The 25,006-nt window shown below is 36.8% G+C and overlaps 7 protein-coding genes across 17 annotated transcripts; 4 read left to right on the top strand and 3 right to left on the bottom strand.

Moving 5' to 3' along the window:
* Positions 1 to 3,509: 3,509 nt before the first annotated feature.
* Positions 3,510 to 5,436, top strand: trsn (translin). The gene is made up of 5 exons (XM_076413024.1): positions 3,510 to 3,832; positions 3,888 to 3,981; positions 4,044 to 4,256; positions 4,310 to 4,383; positions 5,064 to 5,436. Exons 1-5 carry the CDS (start codon positions 3,752 to 3,754, stop codon positions 5,307 to 5,309), a joined length of 708 nt encoding a protein of 235 aa, XP_076269139.1. The 5' UTR covers positions 3,510 to 3,751; the 3' UTR covers positions 5,310 to 5,436.
* A 404-nt stretch (positions 5,437 to 5,840) lies between these two features.
* Positions 5,841 to 9,975, bottom strand: LOC143201701 (uncharacterized). Of its 2 annotated transcripts, none has more exons than XM_076412922.1 (15): positions 9,763 to 9,975; positions 9,334 to 9,541; positions 9,134 to 9,279; positions 8,766 to 9,082; positions 8,581 to 8,712; positions 8,393 to 8,522; positions 8,184 to 8,338; positions 7,942 to 8,101; positions 7,772 to 7,881; positions 7,617 to 7,709; positions 7,326 to 7,560; positions 6,636 to 6,795; positions 6,447 to 6,580; positions 6,206 to 6,390; positions 5,841 to 6,148 (listed from the first exon to the last, which is right to left on the bottom strand). In XM_076412922.1, exons 2-15 carry the CDS (start codon positions 9,534 to 9,536, stop codon positions 5,927 to 5,929), a joined length of 2,382 nt encoding a protein of 793 aa, XP_076269037.1. In that variant the 5' UTR covers positions 9,537 to 9,541; positions 9,763 to 9,975; the 3' UTR covers positions 5,841 to 5,926. The 2 variants fall into 2 exon arrangements, with proteins under 2 accessions (XP_076269037.1, XP_076269038.1); XM_076412923.1 differs by having other exon boundaries at positions 8,766 to 9,079.
* Positions 7,795 to 14,621, top strand: IFT54 (Intraflagellar transport 54). Of its 2 annotated transcripts, none has more exons than XM_076412947.1 (6): positions 7,795 to 7,901; positions 10,164 to 10,466; positions 10,519 to 11,241; positions 11,291 to 11,472; positions 12,201 to 12,604; positions 12,660 to 12,951. In XM_076412947.1, exons 2-6 carry the CDS (start codon positions 10,217 to 10,219, stop codon positions 12,805 to 12,807), a joined length of 1,707 nt encoding a protein of 568 aa, XP_076269062.1. In that variant the 5' UTR covers positions 7,795 to 7,901; positions 10,164 to 10,216; the 3' UTR covers positions 12,808 to 12,951. The 2 variants fall into 2 exon arrangements, with proteins under 2 accessions (XP_076269062.1, XP_076269061.1); XM_076412946.1 differs by lacking the exon at positions 7,795 to 7,901 and having other exon boundaries at positions 9,952 to 10,466; positions 12,201 to 12,354; positions 12,409 to 12,604; positions 12,660 to 14,621.
* A 148-nt stretch (positions 14,622 to 14,769) lies between these two features.
* On the bottom strand, positions 14,770 to 20,257 carry red (LysM peptidoglycan-binding domain-containing protein red). Of its 6 annotated transcripts, none has more exons than XM_076412977.1 (5): positions 20,096 to 20,256; positions 19,645 to 19,843; positions 19,286 to 19,590; positions 16,646 to 16,767; positions 14,770 to 15,051 (listed from the first exon to the last, which is right to left on the bottom strand). In XM_076412977.1, the coding sequence occupies exons 1-5, from the start codon at positions 20,242 to 20,244 to the stop codon at positions 14,906 to 14,908; spliced, it is 921 nt and encodes a 306-aa protein (XP_076269092.1). In that variant the 5' UTR covers positions 20,245 to 20,256; the 3' UTR covers positions 14,770 to 14,905. The 6 variants fall into 6 exon arrangements, with proteins under 6 accessions (XP_076269092.1, XP_076269095.1, XP_076269094.1 ...); XM_076412980.1 differs by having other exon boundaries at positions 19,932 to 20,153; XM_076412979.1 differs by lacking the exon at positions 20,096 to 20,256 and having other exon boundaries at positions 19,645 to 20,047.
* Positions 20,258 to 20,870: 613 nt separating this feature from the next.
* TfIIA-S (general transcription factor IIA subunit 2) lies at positions 20,871 to 22,128 on the top strand. Its single transcript, XM_076413010.1, has 3 exons — positions 20,871 to 21,274; positions 21,332 to 21,566; positions 21,934 to 22,128. The coding sequence occupies exons 1-3, from the start codon at positions 21,203 to 21,205 to the stop codon at positions 21,963 to 21,965; spliced, it is 339 nt and encodes a 112-aa protein (XP_076269125.1). The 5' UTR covers positions 20,871 to 21,202; the 3' UTR covers positions 21,966 to 22,128.
* Positions 22,103 to 24,914, bottom strand: ND-B14.7 (NADH dehydrogenase (ubiquinone) B14.7 subunit). Of its 3 annotated transcripts, none has more exons than XM_076413002.1 (5): positions 24,890 to 24,914; positions 22,723 to 22,917; positions 22,512 to 22,668; positions 22,312 to 22,454; positions 22,103 to 22,251 (listed from the first exon to the last, which is right to left on the bottom strand). In XM_076413002.1, exons 2-5 carry the CDS (start codon positions 22,852 to 22,854, stop codon positions 22,174 to 22,176), a joined length of 510 nt encoding a protein of 169 aa, XP_076269117.1. In that variant the 5' UTR covers positions 22,855 to 22,917; positions 24,890 to 24,914; the 3' UTR covers positions 22,103 to 22,173. The 3 variants fall into 3 exon arrangements, with proteins under 3 accessions (XP_076269117.1, XP_076269116.1, XP_076269115.1); XM_076413001.1 differs by lacking the exon at positions 24,890 to 24,914 and adding an exon at positions 24,580 to 24,654; XM_076413000.1 differs by lacking the exon at positions 24,890 to 24,914 and adding an exon at positions 22,972 to 23,094.
* Atg6 (Beclin-1-like Atg6) lies at positions 23,066 to 24,940 on the top strand. 2 transcript variants are annotated; one of them, XM_076412956.1, is made up of 6 exons: positions 23,066 to 23,256; positions 23,346 to 23,503; positions 23,551 to 23,702; positions 23,757 to 24,002; positions 24,059 to 24,553; positions 24,605 to 24,940. In XM_076412956.1, exons 1-6 carry the CDS (start codon positions 23,148 to 23,150, stop codon positions 24,732 to 24,734), a joined length of 1,290 nt encoding a protein of 429 aa, XP_076269071.1. In that variant the 5' UTR covers positions 23,066 to 23,147; the 3' UTR covers positions 24,735 to 24,940. The 2 variants fall into 2 exon arrangements, with proteins under 2 accessions (XP_076269071.1, XP_076269070.1); XM_076412955.1 differs by having other exon boundaries at positions 23,070 to 23,256; positions 23,343 to 23,503.
* Positions 24,941 to 25,006: the final 66 nt, after the last annotated feature.

Below are 25,006 nucleotides of genomic sequence, written 5' to 3'. Positions count from 1 at the left end.
TCCGCCTTTTTATCCGCACCGAAAAAAATAATTCCTTAAAAGTCACACAGTGGGGCAAAACAACAATATATCGTGACGAAATATATAACAATCTCACCAATAGTGAACAAAACCTCACTGTACCCACATACAGGTATATGAGATGAAAATTTTCAAATAAAAGTTAATTTATTAATAATCAATTAAACCATTAATTACATCAATTGGTCGTTGTTTCCTTCGCCGCTATTATAACACACTTACGTGTAGAGTAGGCTTAAATTTGACACAGTGGGAGTACGTAATAATAGTTCGGGACAAAACTAACTCGATATTTAACGTTGTTCTTTCATTAGGCATTATTATTTGAGGATAAAAAATGTGGAAACAAATATAAAGGTATGTTGGACAAACATTTGTCAAAGTTAATTCATTAACAGTTATTAAGCTATTAATTCCATCAATTGGTCGTTGTTTACTTCATCGTCATTATAAAGCACTGGCGTCTAGAGTGAACTTTAAATTGGACACAGTGGGGACACATAATAATATTTCAGGTCAAAACTAACCCAGTACGTTTAGCAGTTGTCCTTTCATTAAACATTATTGTTTATAGATAAAAACGTAAAACAACATATATAAGGATATGTGGGAGAAATATTTGTCAAAGCTAATTTCTAATAGTCAATTAAACCATTAACTTCATCAATTGGTTATCGTTTTCTTCGCCGTTATTATAAAAAATTTGGCATGATTACTTGGGAGAAAAATATCAAACGACCCAGAAGTTTAGAGAACACAAAAAATTAACAATATATCAGGGGAAATCATACAGTGGGACAAGACAATAACATATCGAAACAAAAAAACAGGAGGCGCCATCTATTTTTTAGGTAAGCCGATTTTTCCGATCCACCCTATATAATAACAGGTAAAAACAAGTTCACCCCCTCGCCACCTATTTAATATTTTTTACATAAGAGCCTGAAGGGAACGAAAAACACGTTCCGTAAGAACTATTAAAAAAATTAAGACGTGGTCGACCCCCCTTCCTCCAAATCGTCTTACGTAATAAACGAATGGCTACATAGCATTAAGATCCCTCCCCACTACCACGAGTTAATCTTTGCCGCACTTTCGCGTCTTAAAATATCAAATTTCCCATTAAACACCCTGTATAATGAACAGTAATTCAATTCCGCAATAATTTTTCAAGCGAATTTCCCCGGTTTTTGCATGTTGTTATAGTCTTATTGAGAGTTTTACGCGACCATTCACCCTGTTCTGTGCCAAATGAAACAGCAAATTGTATGATATATTGATCAACGTGTAGAGTGTACTTTAAATATGATACAGCAGTCGAATACGAGGATACTTCGGGACAAGAATTCGAAAAACAAAAAAGTCGACACAGTGGGACAACAGGACGAGGCGACCGTCGATAAATGTCGTGGCCGGCGTTTTCGGACGCGCCCGGTATATGCAGTAACGCGGAAGTCAGGTAAGGCTGCCTGGGCTGCCGGCCACATACGCCGCCAAGCGGATCTCGAATTTTGGCGCCACACATGCCGAATTCGTTTCGTCATTTCGCGGGATCCGCTTCTTTTTCGGCATTGTTTACAACCGCGGTCGGTCAGTACGTTACGTGCCTTGTCTCCGATCGGGGTAAGTACAGCTTCAGTTCTTCGCATCCCCTCAACGCCACCATCAACCGCCACACGCTCGCCGCTTCTTCGCTCTGCGAGTTTCCGTCGTAACAATTGCCGTTCACCCTCGCCAAGCTCCATGAACCCCGTCAGTTATCGTCTCACTCACCCCCTGTAGACTACATCATTCTCCATTCACGGATAAAAAGATTTTCACCGATATCAGCCACCAAATGATCTCGTTCTTCGGTCGCCATTTGCAATGTACGCGGGGCCCGATGCAACGGCCACCACGATGCAAATCCGCCAGCCGCCGCATTACGTCACGACTATTTTATTGTTAATCTATTTTTTATTTATTTTTAAGAATGCAGAAACAGATACGGTCTAAAATAATCGACTTGTTGTCGAGCCAGCGCGATCTTCGGCCCAGTGGCGTAGCGCCCGTCGCTTTTAATCGCATCCCCCCGGTATCTTTCAAAATATCCTTTTGTCCCGTCATTTGGGTCACTGTCTATACAAAAAAAGTCGTCCCGAAAAAAAAAGGGTTGACTTACGTTTCGTTTTAAACCATTTATTTACAACGTTATTTATTTATGCTTTTGTCGCCGAAAAGGTACAATAAATCTTGTTAAAATTCGTTATAAGACACGACACATTATACTGGCAAATTGAATCTAGAAAGTCTTGGCTCACTATTGGTTTTATTTAACTATTTCTGTCACGTTGATATAATGAAGGATGATCAAGTGACCATCATTTAAAATTAATGTATGCTAACCAACATACATATGACAGACAAACAGGAGCACGGTTACATGAAAATCGAATAGTAAAAAGCAACATTTTCAAGTAAAGACTTTGAAGACTTTGTTTTTTATATTAATATATGATCGGAACAAAAAATTGAAAAGAAAAAGGAATATTTTTTATGTCACTGTCATTTAACGATCAACGTCAGTAGGGTTATACGGATGTACAAAGAAAAAACAAAAGAAGACGACATAATATTCATATTACCGGATGAAATTGTTATTCGAGTACGCACGTAGCGACCACGAAAGGGTGGTGTTACGTCTGACGATCATCTGTCAAACCGCAAAAATCCCCGCTTTATTAATAAACATGATGGTCTACGGCACTGGTATTGGCGCCTTGCAAGGTCTCAACGATGACCTTCGCCTTCACCAAGAATTCTGAAAGCGCCATTGAAAAGCTCGTCTTCAACCGGTATTTGCAAAATGCATTTTTTCTAACGCTCCAGGGCCAGACCCCCCTCATTTAATTCGAATCACTTAAGCGACGGACCTCGCAAACGGATGCTCCGTAAGCAGGAAACGTTAGAGCAGGCTATCGCGACCGCAGGGGCGAAAAGAGGCACCTCGGACCGACGGCGAATTAGGTAAGCGTTTCGGTCGACGTAAAAATAGCTTCGATTGGGGGTTCACCATCGACCGCTTCCCGCGTACACCTGCCAAGGTAACTAACTACCTTTCTCTCTGGACCTATATGTAACGACAAAGGCCAAGAGCTAGCCTCTCCTAGGCTTTGTCTGTGCTGTTCGATATCAGACATAGCCTAGTTGAGGTTAACTTATATCCTTTTATTCAACGGCTCAATTTAAATTCCATAATTTTTAATAAAATCTGACAAAACCTTTCTTACGATTATGCAACTTTAAATACAGACAGCAGGTACCACTAAACATTTTTCATTATCAATTAATAACATTTAATGTATATATATATATATATATATATATATATATATATATATATAGTACATTAAGAATATATTATATAGTTTATATTTATAGAGTTCATTATGTTTTCTGTTACAGAATAAAATTAAGTACAATTTATTAATCAAATATAGGCAACCATCCATACTCAACGAGTCACTAACCATTTTATATCAGTCACATATTTTAATAATATTTACCACATTTTTAAAAAACTTAAACGTTTATTTCGGGTCATATTAAAGATAACTTGGACTAAGTATCACAATTAGATTTAGTCGTAAAAAAACTGACAACTAGTTCTACAGGTATATCGAGGTTAATTTTATGCCGATGTTTAGTTGGTGTTTTTGAGTTTAATCATTAATTTGCATTTTTTCTTACAATGGCTTATTGTAACAAAGTTATTACCGATATATTTAGCCCGTTTCAAGAACATATCAATGCGGAACAAGATGTCAGAGATGTATGTACTGTTTATTTATTGAGTTTTTATATATGATAATAATAATGCATTTTAGGAAATAAGGACGATCATGAAAGATATTGAGAGGTCTTTGAGAGAGATAGTCATTTCTTTGCAAGTGATACACAGTGAAATTGACTGTGAAAAAAGTATTTGTTTAAGATACTATTTAAAGATATTATTTATTAACCGTAGTTTATTATCGTTTTAGTTCACAATTCTATACTAAAATCAAGAGAATTATTTGAGGAAATCAGAAAGGGCTATGACGCTTTGGATAAAATAATTCCTGCCGGCCAATATTATCGATACAACGATCACTGGCGATACACCACTCAGAGGTTATGCTTCCTCGCGAGTCTCATAGTGTTTATAGAGAAAGGAACGCTGATTGACCGGACTACTACTGAGCAAATACTGGGAGGTACATACATTTATTTTCTCGAAATGAACGGCAATTATTCATAAACGTTTTAGTACACAAAAAAGACAATATCCACCTGGATCTGGAAGACTATCTCATGGGCCTGCTGAATTTGGCATCGGAACTTGTAAGTTTAGTAGTAGACGTGATGACTAATTAGCAGAAGTGCTTATTTTTATAATTAGGCGGTACCTCTTGTTGCCAGTCTATTTCTATCTTCTTTGCACAGCTACAGGTCATTGTAAATGTGTTTGAATATATTCCCCATATGTAAATACAACTCAAATAATCTGGCAACGTTAGGAATTTAAAATATCGACTTTTTAATATTTCCAGAAAACACTGCATTTAGCAAATGAAATAAAATTAACAGATTCAGAAAAAAATATTTATTTTCTTATTTAGGTCTAGATTGATAATTTCTTTAGCAAAATAAAACTACCAAATACAACCCACCCTGATAAATTGAAACCAAGATGGATTACGTCACTTATATGTGAACTTATTCAAATAGCATGTGTTTCCTGCAACTTTTGACAATATCTGCGTCTGTTTGAAACTATTCAAAGAAAACCTAACGATTTCGCGATGTTGCGCAACCACCAAAATATACTAATCTTTTTTATTGCTTTTTGTTTATTAGTTCGCATATTGCCAAATTGTGCAAATTGTATTTACATATGGGGAATATATTTATTAATCAGTTAAAAGCAGGTTTGTTTATAGAGAAGTGACATCACGTAACACCGCCTAGCTTTTCTATTTGTGTTTGTAGCCCTAATAGGTTTTTTTTTTGTTAATTTTCAGTCACGATTCGCCATAAACTCAGTTATACTGGGCGACTACTCGAGGCCGTTACAAATTTCCAAATTCGTAGCGGAATTGAACGCCGGCTTTCGTTTGTTGAACTTGAAAAACGACTCACTGCGTAAACGTTTCGACGTGCTGAAGTACGACGTGAAGAAAATCGAGGAGGTCGTGTACGACCTGTCGATCAGAGGCCTGACCGGAGCCGGACAGTCGCAGGAGGCGGTGACCAAGACCGCCGAATGAAACGGATCGCCCTGTACAGCCAGTCGTTAATCTCTCTTTAAGTTATTGTTTTATTTTTCAGTATTAATCTATTATCTTGTAATATTAAAACGAAAAAATTATTTAAAAAACATCATACCAAACAGAATTTTGTTTTTATTAAATATTCCAACATCCCTCGCTCCGTGAAAAAACTGAACATCGTTTCGCCAAAACCAACTAAACATAAAGCTTCATTTGTGATTGTTTGAATTAACTTACATAGATGGCGCCATGTCAAATTTTTAATATAATACACTCAATTTTTCTCTAAAATATCTTGATATACGACAGTATTTAGTATTAAACGATTATTTTACGATATTAAACCGCTTAAAATATAGGAACATATCATAGTAATGTATTATACCAGAGACTACGAGGAGCCGATGGATCCTTCTAGATTTAGGTTAATGTAAAGACAAATTGTAGGTTAGTCAGCAACGACTAGTAACGATTCAATAACTAAGTTTAAAAACAAATTAAGAAGGAAAAAAATAAAACAAAACGTCATAGCAAACAAAAAACAATCTTTATTAAAATATATACCGTAACAGTGCCCAAAGTTATCATCATCACTACCTGCAGATAAACCCAATTCAGTTGCTGGAGTACATTTCCTCCTCCTCGTCGTCATCTTCCGCTTCCATGGGATCGTCTGCGTCCTCGTCCTCCGGGAGCTCCTGGGGCTTTTCTTCAGCGCCCTCCTGCCCCTCCTCGTTGGAAGACTGCTTCCTGGCCAGTTTCAGCACGTGCACTATCACTTCGTCCACGGTCTTTTTGTTAAGCATTTCTTTGACTGGTTCGTCATCGATTACCACCTAAAACAGAGTTTGGTCAGTGGTTGGACCGAAATAGGCAATGCTGCAATCACGAACCGTGAACAGAAGCTTGGCGTTCTGGCGCAGTTTCCCTATATAATCGAAATCGACGTCCGATGCGGGCGAATGACCGCATCTCTTGATGACCGCCTCGAGGACCTTATCTACTGGCGCCTCGGGATGACCGAACTCCAAGAGGCAGTCCTCGTCTACCAATAGCGTTAACAGTTCCTTGATCGATTCTAGCACAGACAAAAAAGCTCACGGATCCCGTTATTTCACTATTAGAACCACTCACCCGTTAACGTCAATTCGTTCCAAACGATCGTGTCCTTTAACGACTCTTTTTGATCGTTGTTGGAAACCGTCCTCAACAGCTGTTGTTGGATACGTTTCTTCTCTGCATTGGCCAGGATATCCTCCAATACGTCTCTGCAAAATAAAAAACGTCAAATTTATCTGGTAGGGAAACGGCGGGAAAACGTACCGATGCTTCGACCTCATGTGCCGCATTAAACAGTCCTGTCTGATAAAGGCCCTGCAACATACTTCACAACGTACAGGAGCCTCGGTCCGATGTGTCAGCTTGTGTATCCTCAAGGATGACTTGACGGCGAATGACTTATGACAGACGTCGCATTCGTGTGCTGAAAAAAAAACAAAAAAATATATCAAACGGCTAAATACGTCCGCTACGAAAATATCCTATATATAATGCTAATAATTCTTCCTCAATTGAATTACAAAAAATTGTTATCCATCCAAGTATATTAAAAATCCTATAAAAATAAATATTTGGCAATCTTTTATTTACCTTAAAATTCCATTCTGATTTTAGATGGATTTATATATTATTTAGATATCATTATTTAAATACTAGGTAAATTCTTTAATACTATGCCGTGCCTGACTCTTAAATTGATTAATAGGAAAATAGTCAAAAACATTTTAACTAATATCAACCGAAAAAAAACTATAAGATATGCAGAATAAAACAATTTAATTGGCGTCGATCATTTTTGTTCTTTCAATTGTCAAGGTGACAGTTACTAGGCAACGTAACTATGACAAATTCTAAATCAACCAAAAACGACGACTAGAACAGAGGGCGCCACGGGAAATTTTAAACAGTTGAACATGATCATGGTTTGACGTCGCGGTTGGTAAAGATACGTACGTTTTTCTCCGGTGTGCGTAAGCCAGTGTCGTTGAAGGTCCTCTTTTCTGAAAAACGTCTTGGTACAATCGCTATGCGGACACGTTATGGGCTCGGCTCCCTCGTGCATGAACTTAATGTGGGTGGTAAGACGCAGTTTTCGTGTAAACGCCCTATTACAGTGAGGACAAGTGTAGGCCGTCTCGCCGGTGTGATGGAAGACGTGAGCTCGCAACTGGGAAGCTTGTATGAAAGACTGGAAAGTGATGAATGAGTGGGTGATTGATACGGCGATCTGGAGTTTTGACTTACTTTGCCGCAGTATTGGCACTGGTGCGGTTTCTCGCCCGTATGTGTCCTCCAGTGTCGGTTGAGAGTCTCTTTGGCCGCGAATTTCTTGCCGCACTTTTTCGAAAGAGGAAAAACGAATAATATAGGAGGGTTTAAAACGAAAAACATGTGCTTACGGTCTGGCAGGTGTAAGGTTTCTCCCCGGTGTGCATACGTCTGTGTTTCTTCATGGCGCCCGTCGACGGAAACCTCTTTTCGCATATGTCGCAGGCATATGGTTTTTCACCTGTTCAATAATAATTTCATGTAAGTCTTTGAACAATATGAATAAATAAAACAGACTCACCTGTATGGGTTCTGACGTGAATATTTAATTGTCCCATGCCATTGAATTCCTTCATGCAAAACTCGCAAAGGAACTTCTTTTTCATTTTATTCGCGATGCCTGCGTGTCCTTTGAGATGTTCCGCCAAATTATCCTTGCGAGCATAGCTTTTTCCACACACCTATCAAAAAAAGTATTGAACATGTTACTACACCATATGAATCGTATACAATATATTAAAAACACCAAAAGAAATAACTTACTCGACAATTATAAACAGCACAAGGCACTCCGGTACAACCAGTTTGCAAAATGTGCCTTTCCAGGTGGTACTTTCGAGAGAAATCTCGTCCACAACCATCGCACTTTACAGACTTGATGGGATGTATACGCATGTGATCGATTAACAGATCCCTGGCTGGAATGTCCATTTAAAAAAGTTAGAGGATTTTAACATAGCTATTATACTCACTCTTGTAGAGTTTTTTACACTCGTAGCAAATATACTCTGTACCAACTGGATGATCAACACTAACATGTCTGTCCAAAGAATTTTGCTGTATGAAAAGCTTGTCGCACTGTTCGCATTTAAAATCACCCAACTAAAAACAAACACCAATCAATAACACTCATAAATTATGTATTTTTATAAACACTCACTGTATGAGCAGAATCAGATGGTTCCCCACAGCAGGGACATAAGGAAAATGCCAGAACATCATTATTTTCCTTATTTTGTTTCCCGGCTTCATCATGTTTCCAATGGGTGACAGTTAAATGCCTTTTCACTCCCTAAAAAGTAAAACTATAGCTCACAAACCAAACACAATAGAGTAACAACTTACCGTATGAGTCCTGAAACCTTTTCCACAAATACTGCACTCATACATCACCAACTCTTTACCATCATCATCATCGTTATCATCATTATCATTATTATTACCATTTTCACCCTCTGCTTCCTCAAAATTACTCTCGTTCTGTTCAGTGTCCTCAAGTGGATCATCCTCTTGTTTTATGGTAAGGATTTCTTCTTTTACTTGGTGGGTCTCTTTATGCTTCTCATGTGCTGGTTCACTGTCTTCCTCAGTCTCTAAATACTCAACATCCTGCTCGGTTCTCTCGGTACCTTCTCCAGATATTGTGAACACTTCTTCCACTTCTTGAAAATTATGATATTAAACTTGGTAAAAACCCAATTAAATTGTTTTACCGTCAGGTGAGGAATCCACATGTTCAATATAAAAAGTTTCATACTCTTTTTCTTGTGATTCATCATATTCTGGCTGATACTCTTCGATTATATAGTGTTCTCCATCTGCAAGTTCAAATTCCGTTCCCTCAAAATCTCCGGGGTTCCTTAAAAGATCCTTGAAATAACATTGTTTTTAAATGAACAGATTAATCACTTACTCGATTATATATGTGTATTCACCGTCTTCACAGTTAGACGTCAATTGTAAAGCGGTCCCCGCATTTTCCACATAATTTTTCAATAGATACGAACCATTTTGTTCTGAACTGACTTTCTGTGCGTTAGGTAGATTAGTTAAAACAACGGTATCTTCCGTTTTTGTTTGAACCTCGCCGTGTTCTTTCTTCACTACAGCGTCCATTTTGTCTACGACACACAAAAACATCTAATTTACCAAACATTGTAACTCTTCGTAAAGTAATGGTAAAGACTTCAAAATAGTTCAAAACTAGATTCTTTGCTGTTTTGACTAAATAATGTACGGTTAGGATGTGTTTACTTTTTTGCCCCTTGTAAGGTGGATGACTTGTTTTGCAGGCTTGTTGATATGAGAGCATAACTATTTCATTATATCAGAAACGACTTACCGCTTTATAACAATTACTATTCGAAACTAGTCCCTGGTAATTGCTAAAATGCTATGAATTTATATAACCGACAATGCGTTGGTATCATCACGCAATACAGAATACAGGAATCGAAAATACTACTAATATGCTCTTTTACGCCCCTAAAGTTTGACAACCGAGTTGACAAATTCACAAAATGGCAGCCTAGTTTAGGCGGTCTCGTCTAAAGAGGGCCTACGCATGCTCCCTGTCAGACGTCATATCCGCAAAATTGGCGCGTAATTTGAAAATATTTGAATCTTAAATTTATAAAATGTAGATAATATGATTGTCTGTTATTTAAAAATTGCTCTCTTTTATTACTGTATGAATACATTAATATTGATAATTTTGAAGTAGGTTATTACCATCTTATGTAGGTAATTACCATGGTAACCGTCATGTCAACAATTATTTAGCAAAGTTTGAAAGGATGTCAAACATAAACCCAGATATTATAACAAAAACGCAAAAATACCTGGGTAAATACGTGAAAAAACCGGCGTTAACGGAAAAATTACTATCCAAACCTCCGTTCCGTTTTCTACACGACATTATTAAGGTCGTCATTAAAGAACACGGTTTTTTGAAAGGCCTTTTCAACAACGATGAATTAATCTACGAAAATATCAAAGACAAAGAGGCGAAAATCGCGTTCTTGACCAAGTTAATCGACGCCGTCAGTAGGTATTATTATTTCGTTATGAAATGTTTGTTGTTTTCTTCGTTTTTTAGAGTATATATCGAAGACTGAACTAAAAACGAGACCCAGTAAAATCGTAGCCGGTCTAGAACCCGCCGAAACCAATCTACTGCTTCAGACCATCGGGAAATGCATCGACAAGAAAATAGACACCTCCGAGTATGTCTTGAAAGTGAGTTCCGGCGAGATAGTCAAAGAAAAACCGGCGAAGAAGGCCGGTCATAAGGAAAAAGACAAAAAGGCCGATGTTAAGGAGACCAGTAAAGAAAAACGACGAGTCAGAGAAGCCAGTGTGAGTAGGACGAAGAAAAGCGGGGGCGGCGAAACTCCTAAATCGACAGACAGGATTAAAGAGTCCACGAGGACCAAGGGCAAGGACAACAAGACCTTGAAACCAAAACAGAAGAAGGAGGAGGTTAAAAAGGACTCCCCAAAACCGGAGGAGGATAAAAAAAAGGATTCCCCTCGACTGGGGGAAACCAAGAACGAGCCTGTGGTCGAATTGCCGCAAAATGAAGAGGCTACCGGTATACAGTTGGAAGAGGAGGCTCCACCGACGACCAGCAAGAATAATCCCACCGACGAAGAAAGCCAGAAGCCAGAAGAGCAACCGGTGTTCTCCAACGCCCGACTCGGCAGCGCGAGTCTAACAAGACCCAAGTCCGCCCGGCCCAAGAGCGGCGATAGGCTTCTGTCCGCCAAACCAAAACCAGAGCCGGATAGCGGTCCGGTGGAGATGAAACCGTTGGGTTCGGGTAAGTGTTGACTTAAGGTATCTTCGCCCGAAACAGAGCGATGTTTTAGCTGCGTTGAAACGTCCCCCCAGCTCCTTGCGTCCCCCCAGCGTGAGACCTTCGAGCGCCCGTCCCGGGGCCCCTCGGCTTCGTCCGGACAGCGCCCTGCCTCTCAACGAACCGGTGGCCATGGGCAATATTAAGGTTATCGTGGAGAATGCCGTAGATGAAGAGGAAACCGTAGTCATTCAGGTTAGGATTCTGTTTTTATTATTATTTTTTCGTTTTTTTTTTTAATTGATTTTATGGCGAAGACATAAAAAAACAAAATATGTTTATGATGCTCCATTCATTGTTTCAAAGTCCACTTGTTTTAGTTTTTTATTTATTTATTTACCTTTTAACCGCACGCAAGAATTCAAAAATGTATTGGGATGATTATATTAAGAAAAAACAATGGAACATCCGAATATTTCAGAGCCCACTTGATTTTGTTTTGTTCCTTTTTTATTTTAACACACAAAAAATTTCTAAATGTATTGAGATAATACAATAAAAAAAAAAGGAACGTTCAATATTTCAAAGCCTTCTTTTCTAAATTGCGATTTTTTGCCGTTTTCATTTTGTCTTGTCCTTTACGTTCAAATAATCCCGGGATAATAGAAATGACAGGTATTGTAAATATGTATGTGTTGAATCTGATAGTAGTATAATTTTGTTATTTCCTTTCGTTTTTGGTTCAAAAAATGACCGGCTTTCTGTTTATGTAACATATTACGAATTTTAAAGCTATTTAATATGGATTTCCGTTTCTTTCATCTTAAAAATATGCATATTTTATGTTTTTATTCAAGAGGTAAACAGTGTTGGCTTTTAATTTTTATATAGTCGTGAAAATTTGGTCTGTGCTACAAGTTACTCCAAAGAAAATCTGGTAAACTTTAATACATTAATTGTTTACATGTACCTCATGTTTCTAGAACGCCCCAGATGAGGATGATGAAAACGAACTGACGCCAGCGGACCTGCTGAACAACTCGAGCGAGAACAAAGGCCAGCTGGTGGAGCAAATCCTCGAGCAGATACAGGAGGAGGGGTCCAAGAGGAGAGTGGAAATCGACTGGGAGCAGGACGGTAACACGCCCAAAGTCTCGAATCGACGCGCGTCTTCATATTCTCGGTCGTTAGGGCTGCGAGGCAAGGACGCCACCACCAGAGAGGTCACGCAGCTGAGATCTCTGATCCAATCCCTGACTAGGACGGCGAACCCGCTCGGCAAACTGCTCAACTACCTGCACGAGGACCTCGACGCCATGCACAACGAACTGCAGACCTGGACCAACACGAAGAAGCAACTGTACGCGGAAATCGAGAAGCAGAAGAAGTAAGAGTTTGAGGAACCGTACGTGTCTGCCCTGACCATCTTCTTTAACGAACAGGTTGACGATGGAGTCCAGCAAGCCGCTGGCGGAGAAACTGGAACATTTGCGGCAGGAAATCAGGAAGCAGGAGAAGGAGATCGTCGTTGTCCGAGGGAACATTCTAAAGAACGAACGGAGGATCGCAGATCTCCTCGGAAACAAATGAAACGCGACCGTCGAGGTAAACATTAGATGCGCTAAAAATTAGTCCACATATTTAAGATGTTTATTATCAAAACATAAGTCTTGGAATTTCTATTTTTGCCATAAAGTACTAAAGAGTCTTTGCTATTCATCTATCATACGATTTTTTGGTGAATTACAACTAACAAAAATTGAAAAATATATGTTATGAGTAGTTTACCAGACAGCCTTTGAATTCATAAAAATGTGGATTGCTTTTTCACGCATCTAATATGCTGTTTTGTTGAGATATTAATTGGGAACAAATTGTTATGTTATTTATTATTATTAGTGATGCATACAGAGTGAACTAAAAATGAAACGTGTTTAAAATTTAATATTTTTATTGATTTCAATAACATTTCCTTGAACAACCTATATATCTATGATAAAACTCTAAAAATGGCTCCCGTTCTCATTTAGAGCTATCAGAACCATGTATCACAGAGATCTTGGACTAAGAAATGGCTAAAGCTTGCGAAATAATAGTGTGTCTCACATTTCAAAAGGAACTTTATTATAATTATATAAGTCAGAGTAGGGGCCACGATCACTTTGGCAGATGGCAAATGTAGTTTACCATTCTGTGCTAGTGTTTTAAGGACACCTCCTATCCCTGGTTTTTCTTGCTTTATCTTTCTTGTATCTCGTTTTTATTGTTACATTTTCTCTCCATCAGTAAAATATTCCTTGTTATACAGATGGCTGTCTCCAAAAACTGATTCCATTACCAGATTAAATGAAACCGTAGAAGTTCTTCTGTTTATATATGAAAAAAATCTTCTATTAATCTCGGATATCGGGACATGTATCACAGAAGTTTATGAATGAAGAATGCCCAGATTATAATAGTAACTGGAAATAAGCGTGGAGATGTATGATAATATTGCTGAAGTCACTGTTGCAGATTACTGACAGTACTCGATAACTTAAGTCGGTTAATTATTCATGATAATTATTAAATCATGCAGTGTAAACATTAAATGAAACGTGTTCAACGTGTAATACTTTTTTATTGCTTTTAATAACATATCTTTAAACTATCTATTTACCTGCAGTAAAACTATATCAAAATATAGTTTCCATGAACATTCAAGTATGAAAACCAAATATCACAAATGTATCCAACTTAAAAGAACTGTTTTAAATTCATTTGAAGTTCAAAATTAACATCATTAAAAAGTATTAGTGAAAAAATCACCTGATAAGTGTCAGTACCATCGCTCGTTGAATATCGGCTAAATTCGTTTTCGCAGATTACAGTAATTTAACTAATCAATCAACTAAATCATCTTCGTAAAATATCGGGTAAATTCGCGTTTCGCCGTACAGGTCAGTTATTAAATAATAATGCTGCAACGATGTTCGTGGAATACCGGATAAATTCGTCTTATACCGTATATGGTACTTTTATTTAATGTGGAGCTACTGACTGTGCTGGTGTAATCAAATCACGTTCGTTGAATATCGGACGAGTTCGTGTTTGGCCGTATACATATACTTTATTTGAATACTGTAACAATGACAGAGCTAGAATAATATTCAATTATCATAGCCTGTTGATATTCAGCTGGTATTGCCTTGAATGAGTACCAGGACGTTTTTGATTCATTCTGTATGAGATCGCTCATCACCGTGTTGTCAGGAATGCCCTGTTGCCGATCACTGACGACACACCAACTTAAATCAAAACATTAGGATAAGCCTTTCAGTGCCTTTCGTACCACCCCGTGCGTTTTTGTGCGTATCATCGCCCCAATGTGCTAATTTATTACGAGAATTAAAGGTTTTTCACGATACTGTGTTAATTACTGTCCAATACCCTGTTAGAATATGTTAGTACCGCAAGCCACACTTACACGAGTTGACCACAAAAGCAAAAGCCTTCTTCTAAACGCAAAAAAAACAAGTTCCGATCGTCTGTTTTTTCTTTTTCTAAACACACTTTAAAGAAGGTTGTTTTATTTTTTCTAATATCTTAAATCATAGACTAAATGCGAGTATCATATAAATTAATATCAAATTCGAGAGGGGGGGAGGGGGGTGAGGGCGACGACGACGGCGACTGGGGAGGCGAAAGCTCAAAACCGGTCGTACGCGACGCTGCGGCCGCCGACCCGGCTTTTCCAGCTCCCCCAAGCCCGCCCCACGTGCAGCTTTTTCTTTTGTGGCCAAGTGTAGGTGGTCTGGCCGGCCCGGCGCTGCTCCCCGTCTTCCTCTGCGCCACCTAAGACAGAAGAAGAGACAATGAAAAGACGAACGGTTGCATCTTGTTTATTTTTTTTTGTATACATATATATATATCTTTATATATAAAAAAGAGAAAAAACAATATTTTCCAACGTATATGCGGTATATAAGGGCCGTCGTCGGTCGTCCTTTTTCCGGCGCAACGGTCGACCAGTTTCGAACAGAAAATAAAAAAATATATACTTAGTAACAATATAAATGTACATATATAAAGGGACGAAAGGAAAATGGTGATTTTCTCTTGACTGTACTGTACATCGACCCAAAGAACCAACAATGTATAAATATTAAGCTATATCTTTTTAGGTTGCATCTTTTTTACATTATTACACAGCTAGAAATACATATATACAGGGCGCGGAGATCGCGCCGTTTACAAAGGAACAAAATCGAATCATCTTTGAAAAGAAAACAAAACAAAACAAAAATCAATGCGATGGCGACTCGAAACAGTATTTGAATGGGGTAACAAACCGTTTAAGCACGTTTAAGGCACTCGTTCTGTCCGTCCTGCTACTTGTACTATTGAACTGACACACGTAAATAACATACTAGTGATACTTGACAAGTGTAAAAAAGCTACCGTTAATTTGAGAACAAAAAACAAAAAATTGAATCCAATAACTGCCAATGTTTACTTAAATATTTAATATCTGGTGAGTATTCAAAGTCCATAATCATTGATAAATGTAAAGATGTAATTGTTTTAAAAATAATGTTGGTTTTTATTTAATCCCCAATTTTCAGTACTATGTTTCACCTGTATTCATATATATGAATAGGTCAAGTAATGTTTATTAAAATCTACAAATGAATGAATAATACGAAAAACTAAACAAAAATACAGTAGGCGTAGAACAACAAATGTTATTCTCAGTAATAGAAGGCTGGAGACAAAAACAATTGAGGGTATTAATGAAAAATCATTGTTAACACATTACTATCCATAGTGATGAAGTTCTGCAACATTTCCCAAAGTTGGCGTTGAACTAACAGATTGTTACAGTAACTTTTTTATGGTAAACAAACATCATGATCTTAACGAAATCATCAGAACTGGAGAGGGTTAAGATAATTCGTCGAAAACTTCAATGTTCCTCACTCGATGATACGAATACATTCGTTTTTGTTTTGTTTCTATTTTGAGATCTAAAAAAGCCGACATTATTTTTGAGAAAAACACCTAATACATTTTGCTGCCGATGAAGAAATGAACATCGCCATTCAAATACCGTTCCGGACGCCGCCTGTGAAAAATCCGACTGTGATTCGATCGGTTATTTATCGTTACTGAGAGAAGAAAAGGTCGTCTTGAACATATATGGTAAGTGCTACACGCGGGAGGTCTCTAGGAAACCAGCCGTCAGAAGAATAATAATACAAACATATCAATCACATGAAAATCCCCACGCAGAGAGGGGAGGGCGGATACACCCTAATGCTCTCCGGCGCTTAAAACATTACTGGGATAGAGTTAGGTATCTGGGCGGACGTGCGCCAACCCTGCTACAACTCAAACAGCTCGTCCTGTTGCTGTTCGTGCAGCTCGAGGCTGGTCCGGACCTTTTTACCTTGCTGAACGGTCACTACCGTGTTCATGGGCGCTGTGTTGTTGTTCTGCTGCTGGTACTGTTGCTGCTTGATGCGCGACTGAGGCCGTCTCTTCTGGTCGGTTTCGAACTCGGAACCGTATCTGCGAAAACAACAATAATACATTACATAATCGGTTAATATTAATAGTAACGCGGCCGAATCATGTTCGTTGAACATCGGGTAACTTCGTGTTCCAGCGTATACATCAAATTAGTTACGAAGAGACAAAAATAATGTGGCATACATTAATTAAATATTGAATCAGTGACAACACCGGATAACGGAGTCGCATTCGTTAATTATCGGGTAAACTCGTATTTCACCGTCCACAATAATTAAGCTAACTATACAATAAGAATTCTCAAAAAGCCGAATCACATTCTTTGAATATCCGGGATATCCGAGGTTTAGATTATTATATCTACTGTTACGTAAACACTTGATCGTAATTTGTATATGTTCGCTTTATTTGAATCATATAGATACTTATTGATATTTTAGTAAAAATATCGTATGTAATTTGTATCCAACTAATTTGTGATAAAAAATGAAAAAGAATGAAAACAGCTTAATATGAGTAAATAAGTAAAATCAACCAGGTTTAAGAAACGAATAAACTTTATTTATATAACTTCCAACATTCCTCGTCTAAACCTTGGACAAACATTTATTTAATTTATTTTATTTGCTCTTTTGGCTGGCAGTCTGTTTCTCTATTGTGCGGCTCCTGAAAAAAATCTCTTAGAAGAAACAGAATAGGCCAGTATAATTACAATATTTCTAGACTATATTGTGCATGGCACTAGAGCTGCTGAAAAAATATCGATAGTTGTAAAAGAATATCAAACATCCTAGAGTTTTTGAAGTAGAGTATCGAGCATTTGTTGTGAGATTTCTTCCCTTGTCATTAAAATGTATTTGGTGAACTGGAGCGGAAAAAGTTAGATACGAAAAACATTTTCAAAAAAATCAAAACGCTCCTTGTATTGAATTTTTGTAGAAAGTTCGATATTTCCCAATATTTAAAAAATATATCAATGGTTTTTAAAAGAGTAAAGGCTCTTCCATAACAATGTTTTTCACTTCTGACCCCGTACAGTGCACTAACGGAATGACCTTGCTGATACTCACCTATCTGATGCCGGACATTTCCTCAGTCGTCGCTTCCAGTGGGTGTAATTTGTTAAGAAGCGAAGATAACATATTTAAATGAACAAAAAAGAAATGCGTACAGAGATGGCATTGCGAAAATAAGACAGAAATGATAAGCTCTCATATAACGGACGAAATATCGATAGCAAATTCCGAAAAAATATAATAAACGATATTTTCGGACCAGGAATTTTTTGTGTTTATTCAATTATTATCACAATTATCAAAATATTCAATTATTAAAAATATCAACATTCGTATTTTCTTGAATATCGATACTTTATGCCACATCTGACAAACCTAATCAAGCATTCTCAAGTCAATAAAGGGTTTTGTATGAAATAAACTTTATTTACTTAAATCAAGAATATTATTAAATTAACCATATACATTTTTATATCCTTATATTAGTTTTACGTATTTTGACTAACTACTAGTTAAATACGCTGATAAGTGTTTTTAATTGCTTCGAATTATCAAAATGCGAATGTCCTAAACTGCTCGTAATTCTGGTAATTCAAGAATATAATTATGGGAGATTGATATTAAAAGTATCGATGTTTTAAAAAATTTCGATACTTTTTACATCCCTATAGACCAATCCAAATTGTATTTAAGGGTTTTGTGTGGAATAAACTTTATTTACCTAAATCAATTAAACCATTAAATTAATACAATACCTTTTTATTTCCTTATATTAGCTTTACGGATTCCCAATAACTACTCGTTAAATACTCTGATATGTTTTTTTATTACCTCATATTATCAAAATGCGGATATACTAAGCTGATCGTAATCCTGGTAATTTAAGAATAAAAATTATAGTGTAGTTTGGAGAGATTAAAAGTATATTAAATTAAACCTAAAGTAACATGAAAAATACTGCTTAATTCTCGCATATAATTACTAAATAAAGAACGTGTCACAGGAACTGTTATTATTATGAAAGAAAACTAGTATTTCGCGGTAAATTATTATATATGTGGAAATGCCGATTGATTCGATGGATTAGTGCGTGTTGATTTAAAGGAATTAACACACTTTTAGCACTAGGGAGTTAAATTATTATAATGCGAATTCTTGGCGTGTTTTTATTTGATTGTTTTATTAAAGTTTCTTAGGCATCATGCCTGTATTTATATAAAATATAACTGTTCATAAATAAAAAGTCGTCACAAAAAATCTTGGGAAGAAATCTAATAAGTAAATACACCTTTATTTTTGTTTACTTAATGATATATCCATCCTTAAATCCCTTTAACAACAAGCTGTTTTAGAATAATGTCAATAAAGCCGAATGGAAAAAATCATGACGCTCATTCTTTTTTCTTTTTTTTTACTCGCGTTATTCATAATCTAACAAGATCCTTTTAATTACACGGTGACCTTGTTTCTTAACCTTGATGAATTTCGAAAACGCAAAAAAACAACAAATTACTGTTACTGGAAAAGGATAAATTACTCACTCGCTGGTGTTGGTGACTTTCTTGACCACCTCCTTGGTGCTGGCGATGGAGGCGTCGATTTTGTTCAGGAAATCGTTGATGTTCTCTTCGTCGAAACTGCTCCGGGTGCTGCTACCCACCGACATTCGGTTCTGGTTCAGGTTTTCTATGCTGGAGCTGGCCAGAGACGATTGGGAGCTTGTGGATTGGTTTTCGACTGGGGACAGCAGATCATTCGCGTTGTCCGGTTGGGGAATCAGCAGGTACTCCCTCAAAAACAAACTGTCGGAGGCCCATAATTTGTTCGCTCTTCGTATTTGTTCGATCTGAAAGAACGCTGTTGATTCGAAAGAGGTTGTACGAGTTTTTGGTCGACCTACTGTAACGTTATATTTCAAAGCAATTCCCTGCAATGTGTCGCTATTACTAACGAAGTGTTTAAGGTAGTTTTCTGCCTTGGTAGCAGTTTTACTGCTTGTTGATCCATATTTTTTCAGCGAGCGCGCGCTGTCTCTTATCGACAATTTCTCGTAGGAACCCCTGTCCACGTTTTTCGAAAACGATAACAGAGACATCGGTCTGAAACAGAGGACAAAACGAAAATTCACCGTTACCGCACAAGTTTCTGCGTAGCGGCGTGTGTTAACTGCTACAAAACAAAACCTACTCTAAAACACTAGATTTATTCTAATAGCGTATTTATAGCGATTAAACAGAGAGCTGGGTACTTTAAACAGAGTATTATCACATCACTTGCGAAACATCACATTCCAATAGCCGATTACAACTACAGATACGGCCTCAAACCTAGTGTATTTCGACGAAACTCACATCGAGACTTCAAAATCTCTGGTTGTCATTGCTGTTCTTGTCATGTGATAACGTCTGTGACGTTTTGGCGAAAGTGCATTGACATTTACGAGTTGCGGCGTTGCCGTAATAGCCCTAAAATCAAAGAATAGCACTCTTTTTCGTATCATCTGTTTTACAGCATAGCTTATTATTTAAATACAGTGTTATTACGTGCATGTATAACATTCGTAAAATATATCTAATTGAAAAGCAAAACATCAAGAGATGTGTGCTAATTTGTCTTAACAGGAAGTTAATGTATATTAAGGATGAAAACGATCGAGATATTCGAAAAAAATTAGATTAAAGTAATTTTTAATGAAAAGAGCAAGAAATAATATCCAGCCAGTCAAGAAAACAATATACAATAAAATTATAGTAATATTACTATATATGATGCATCATATTGTAATATTATTTAAGGCATAACAAATATTGCCATTTTTTTAATAATATTATATTGATTATTCCCAAATACTTAACTGGTCTTGAATTATTAATAAAAAAAAACAAAGTATCTTAATTATAGCAAACTAATATGAATCTATTACAAAATTAGTTGTTATAATATAAATAAAACAAAATTCCCATAGGTTAAAACTATTTAGTTATCGATATCGATTGAAGAAAACGACATAAACTAATAATGGCTGTAATTTTCGAAAATATACGTTCTATATTTCCCAGCTCTAATATATATGTTTTTAAAGCCAAATTCCCAGAAGTGAAGCCGTGCTGTCATATTTTCACAGCCACACTTGAACTACTAATTACTCCTTGTAGAACTATTCTGTGAATTACTACAAAGATTGTCAAATGAGATTGTGATTTACTTTTGATTACTTTTATCGATAACGAGATTCTTTTTCGTATGTTTTTCATTTGCTATCAATTGTCAACAAGGCAATATCATCCAAACAAATAAAAATAATCAGATATATGACTAAACGTCGTTGTTGATCAGTTGTTTTTTCTTGTCATTCAAGTGTCAGTTTTTCTTGGAGGAATGTTTGTTACCACATAGTGGGATATATTTTTCAAACGCAAATATTCTTTTTCAATTTTTTTTTTCACAATTTTGCCATTATGTCTTACCAATTATATAGGAACACGACATTAGGTAATACACTTCAGGAGAGCTTAGATGAGTTGATACAGGTAATCGTTTTGTTTTTCTTTATACAAATTCGTTTTACCACCGATTGTTCGTTTCAGTACGGTCAAATCACCCCACAATTGGCTTGCAGGGTGCTCTTACAATTTGATAAATCAATTAACCAGACATTGGCGACTAGAGTAAAATCAAGACTGACTTTCAAAGCCGGTAAACTAAACACATACCGATTTTGTGACAATGTATGGACATTTATGCTGAATGATGTGGAATTTAGGGAAGTACAAGAGATTACAAAAATTGACAAAGTGAAAATCGTGGCATGTGATGGAAAAAGTACGGATACTAATTAATTATTGCTTCCCTCTTGATTAGTTGCTTTCTCTGGTGTCTTTTAACTTTTCTAGGTGATAGAATATATGCATGATTTAAAAATAAAGTAAATCACATATTCTATTCTTGGAAGCTTCTTAGACAATATTTGGCTTGGTGTAAATAGCTTGACTAGAGTAGTAATGTATTTTTACTTTCTTAATATTTTTGATTTCTTATTTCCTGCAATGTTGAGTGTATTTTGCTCTGTTGTATCTGAATAGAATAAATACTTAGGAAACTATTATTTGGTGGTTTTTCTTGTGCTAATAATGGGTGGACCATTGGGTAATAATTTTGTAACACATAATTTTAAGCGAATTTATTTTAGATTTGGGTGAGGAAGGATCATCGAAAAAATAACACTATCTGGAAGGGATTGAAAATAGAATTATTGCTACAGATTGGTACATCTCTACAAATGACTATTAATTTTTATATTCATTATTCAATGAGGCTTCACATAAAAAATAACCTTTAGATTTATTAAAACTAGAATAAAGGCAAATAAAGATTTATTAAATAACACAGTTTCCATCATTTATACTGAACTAATTATTTGTAAATTATTCTATGTTGTCCATTTTCCTGGTCTATCAGCAAATAAAGAAAAGTCTCTGAGACATGCTGTGGCACCTCCAGCTGATCTCTAAAAACAGAGGCAGAGTTAAGATAATGCTCAAAAAATTAAATTCCGTTGATTGATTACCTTATATTGGGTAGGAATCAATTGGTTGCCCTGGTCCAGGACACATTTATGTAGGAAAGCTGCAAATCCACATAAAAGAGCCATGTTAAACCCGACAATGGGTTTCCGGGCCCAGGCACCAAACCAGCTACCAGCCGCTGCACCTATTAATAAATATCGCCTACATAAATATCATTTTTACCAGTCAAATCATTCCGCACCTCCCAAGAACCAGTTAAGCTTGTCTTCCTTCTTCCTGATATTGACCAATGTATTTGTGGTTAATACAAATGTGGAGGCTATTCCCACAATGGGGAGACCAATGAAAGCATATCGGCCCAGGGTATTAGGAACTCCTTTAGGATGAGTGACCATAAGCTAAAACAAAACTAATACAATCGGTTTTAATATATATATATGGCTATCACGTACCACATCAATGGAACCCAGACCTCCGGCTACTACCAGAGTGGGTTTTAATACCGCCCATAATTTTTTAAATGTGTCCTCGCCTTCCGGAGTATCAAAATACCGGTAAGGGCCTTTTTTAACCGAGTTTTCCATTTCTACTTTCTCGCATTGACTGACAGTTACATAATTTTTGACAGCTTTTAGGTTATGTCGAAACTATAAATAATTTTTAGTTAATTCCATAATAAAATCACCATCAAAATGCCTAACCAATTATTCAAGTTATTATAACTTTTAAAAAAATTATTATTTATTGTTTGTCGTAGGGCTTGAAAACTTGGCAACACCGCCTGCCAAACATATGATACAGAATGATATCATTGACAACTGATTTCGAACGTCATTTCAAAATGTAGAATCACGTAGTTTTTCCAGGACTAAAAACTATGGCCGAGGATAAAGTTTACGTTTCGTTTGTCTGTCAGAGGTGTTCTCAAAGTTTGAAACTAGACGACTCCCTCAATTCCTTCAGCGAACACTCCGTGGATCGAAACTGTGAGTACTCGAACCGTCGATGGTCTTTGTTTGTTTGTTATCTCTTCACTGTTTACTAATAAAAGTTGTTCGTTTGTTATTTTCAGTAGCGATACATTCCAACGCCGATCTAGATCTAGAATCTGAACGACATAGTTTGGACCAGTATGTGCCCCCCTGTAGGTTGTCGGAATCGGGCAATGGAACTCATGGCTTTATGCTTATTACAGATGAGAATGAAGTGGATTTGTTAAGTCATATATTCAAGGTAACTTAAAATCGTAGTGTTATCCTTTAAAACATTTTTTTTTATAGAAAAGAACAGTTTTATTTGATCACCTTTCGGATAATTCAGAGATTGATCATCCTCTGTGTGACGAATGTACGGATTATTTAATTGAATTACTGGAACAGCAACTGGAAATAACACAGAAAGATTATGATGATTACTGTAAATACTACAAAGTGTAAGTTTTATTTGATATTGAGTATTTAGTGAGATACTACTGGAGTTTTTGTAGAATTCAAGCGGATAATGATGAACCAAAGCTGGCGGACTTGGAAAAAGAATTACAGGACGCGACTGAAGATGAGAAACGCCTTTTGGAGGAGTTGGAGGCTTTGCAACAAGAGGAGGAGGATATGTTGAGAGCCATTGAGGAACAGGAGGAAATATCCAGGAAAATTACACTGGAGGAAGACAAATATAGAAAGGAGTATGTGAAACATAAAAGAGAATGGTTGATAGCAGAAGATGAGGGACGCAGGTATGTAGAACATGTTATCACAGTGAGTGGGTTATATACACTCTAGGATTTTTTAGTTTGGAATGTCAATTAAGTGCTGCCAATGCTCAGCTGGACAAATTAAGAAAGATGAACGTATTTAATGCTACTTTCCATATATGGCACAAAGGCCATTTTGGAACCATAAATAATTTTTGTTTGGGCACACTACCATCTGCCCCAGTGACCTGGTCTGAGATCAACACCGCCTTCGGGCAGACCACCCTCCTATTTTGCGCCTTGGCTCGAAAAATAAACCTAACATTTAACAAATACCGACCAGTGCCCTATGGTAGTCACTCCTACATAGAGGTCATTGGGGAGAATAAGAAGATACCATTGTACGGTTCTGGGGGGCCTAAATATCTGTGGGACACTAAGTTCGACGCCGGCATGATGGCGTTCCTAGAGTGCATGCAACAGTTCACTGAAAAAATCGAAGAGTTGGAGAAGAACAATAAGGTGTTTCGTTTCCCTTACCGAATCAGCAATGGAAAGATCGAGGATTCAGATAACATGAAGTATTCGCTGAGGTAGGTTTGGTAATCTTATCAAGTACCTTATTTTAGCTCTATGTATCATAGGGCTACCATTATATCTGAGGAGCAGTGGACCAAGGCTCTGAAATATATGTTAACGGACTTGAAGTGGGGTTTAGCGTGGGTCGCGTCTCAGTTCGATAGCAATGGCGAAGAAATCCCTACCCAAAATTAGTGTACTATGAAGATTATTTAGCGAGGCCCCGAAGTGTAAATGTACTGTTACCGTAACCTAGGAAAGAGTTCTTTTTCATTTTAAATGTACTGTTGAGTTATTTATGAACAATATTTTTATTAAAAAATGAACGAAAACAGACTGAGTAATTGTACCTCTTATATAAAATAATTAAAAACGGAAAATAAATTCTTATGATTCTTCAATCAAGCCTCATTTAATTTTCAAAATAAACAATGTACAAGGTTGCCAAGAATCCAAGATTGTTTATT

The sequence above is a fragment of the Rhynchophorus ferrugineus genome, unplaced genomic scaffold (assembly GCF_030347505.1).
Source record: "Rhynchophorus ferrugineus isolate W39M unplaced genomic scaffold, kcgeb_rfMv2 rfM8, whole genome shotgun sequence".
Taxonomy (NCBI): Eukaryota; Metazoa; Arthropoda; class Insecta; order Coleoptera; family Curculionidae; genus Rhynchophorus; species Rhynchophorus ferrugineus.
This window is presented reverse-complemented; position numbering and strand designations above follow the sequence as displayed.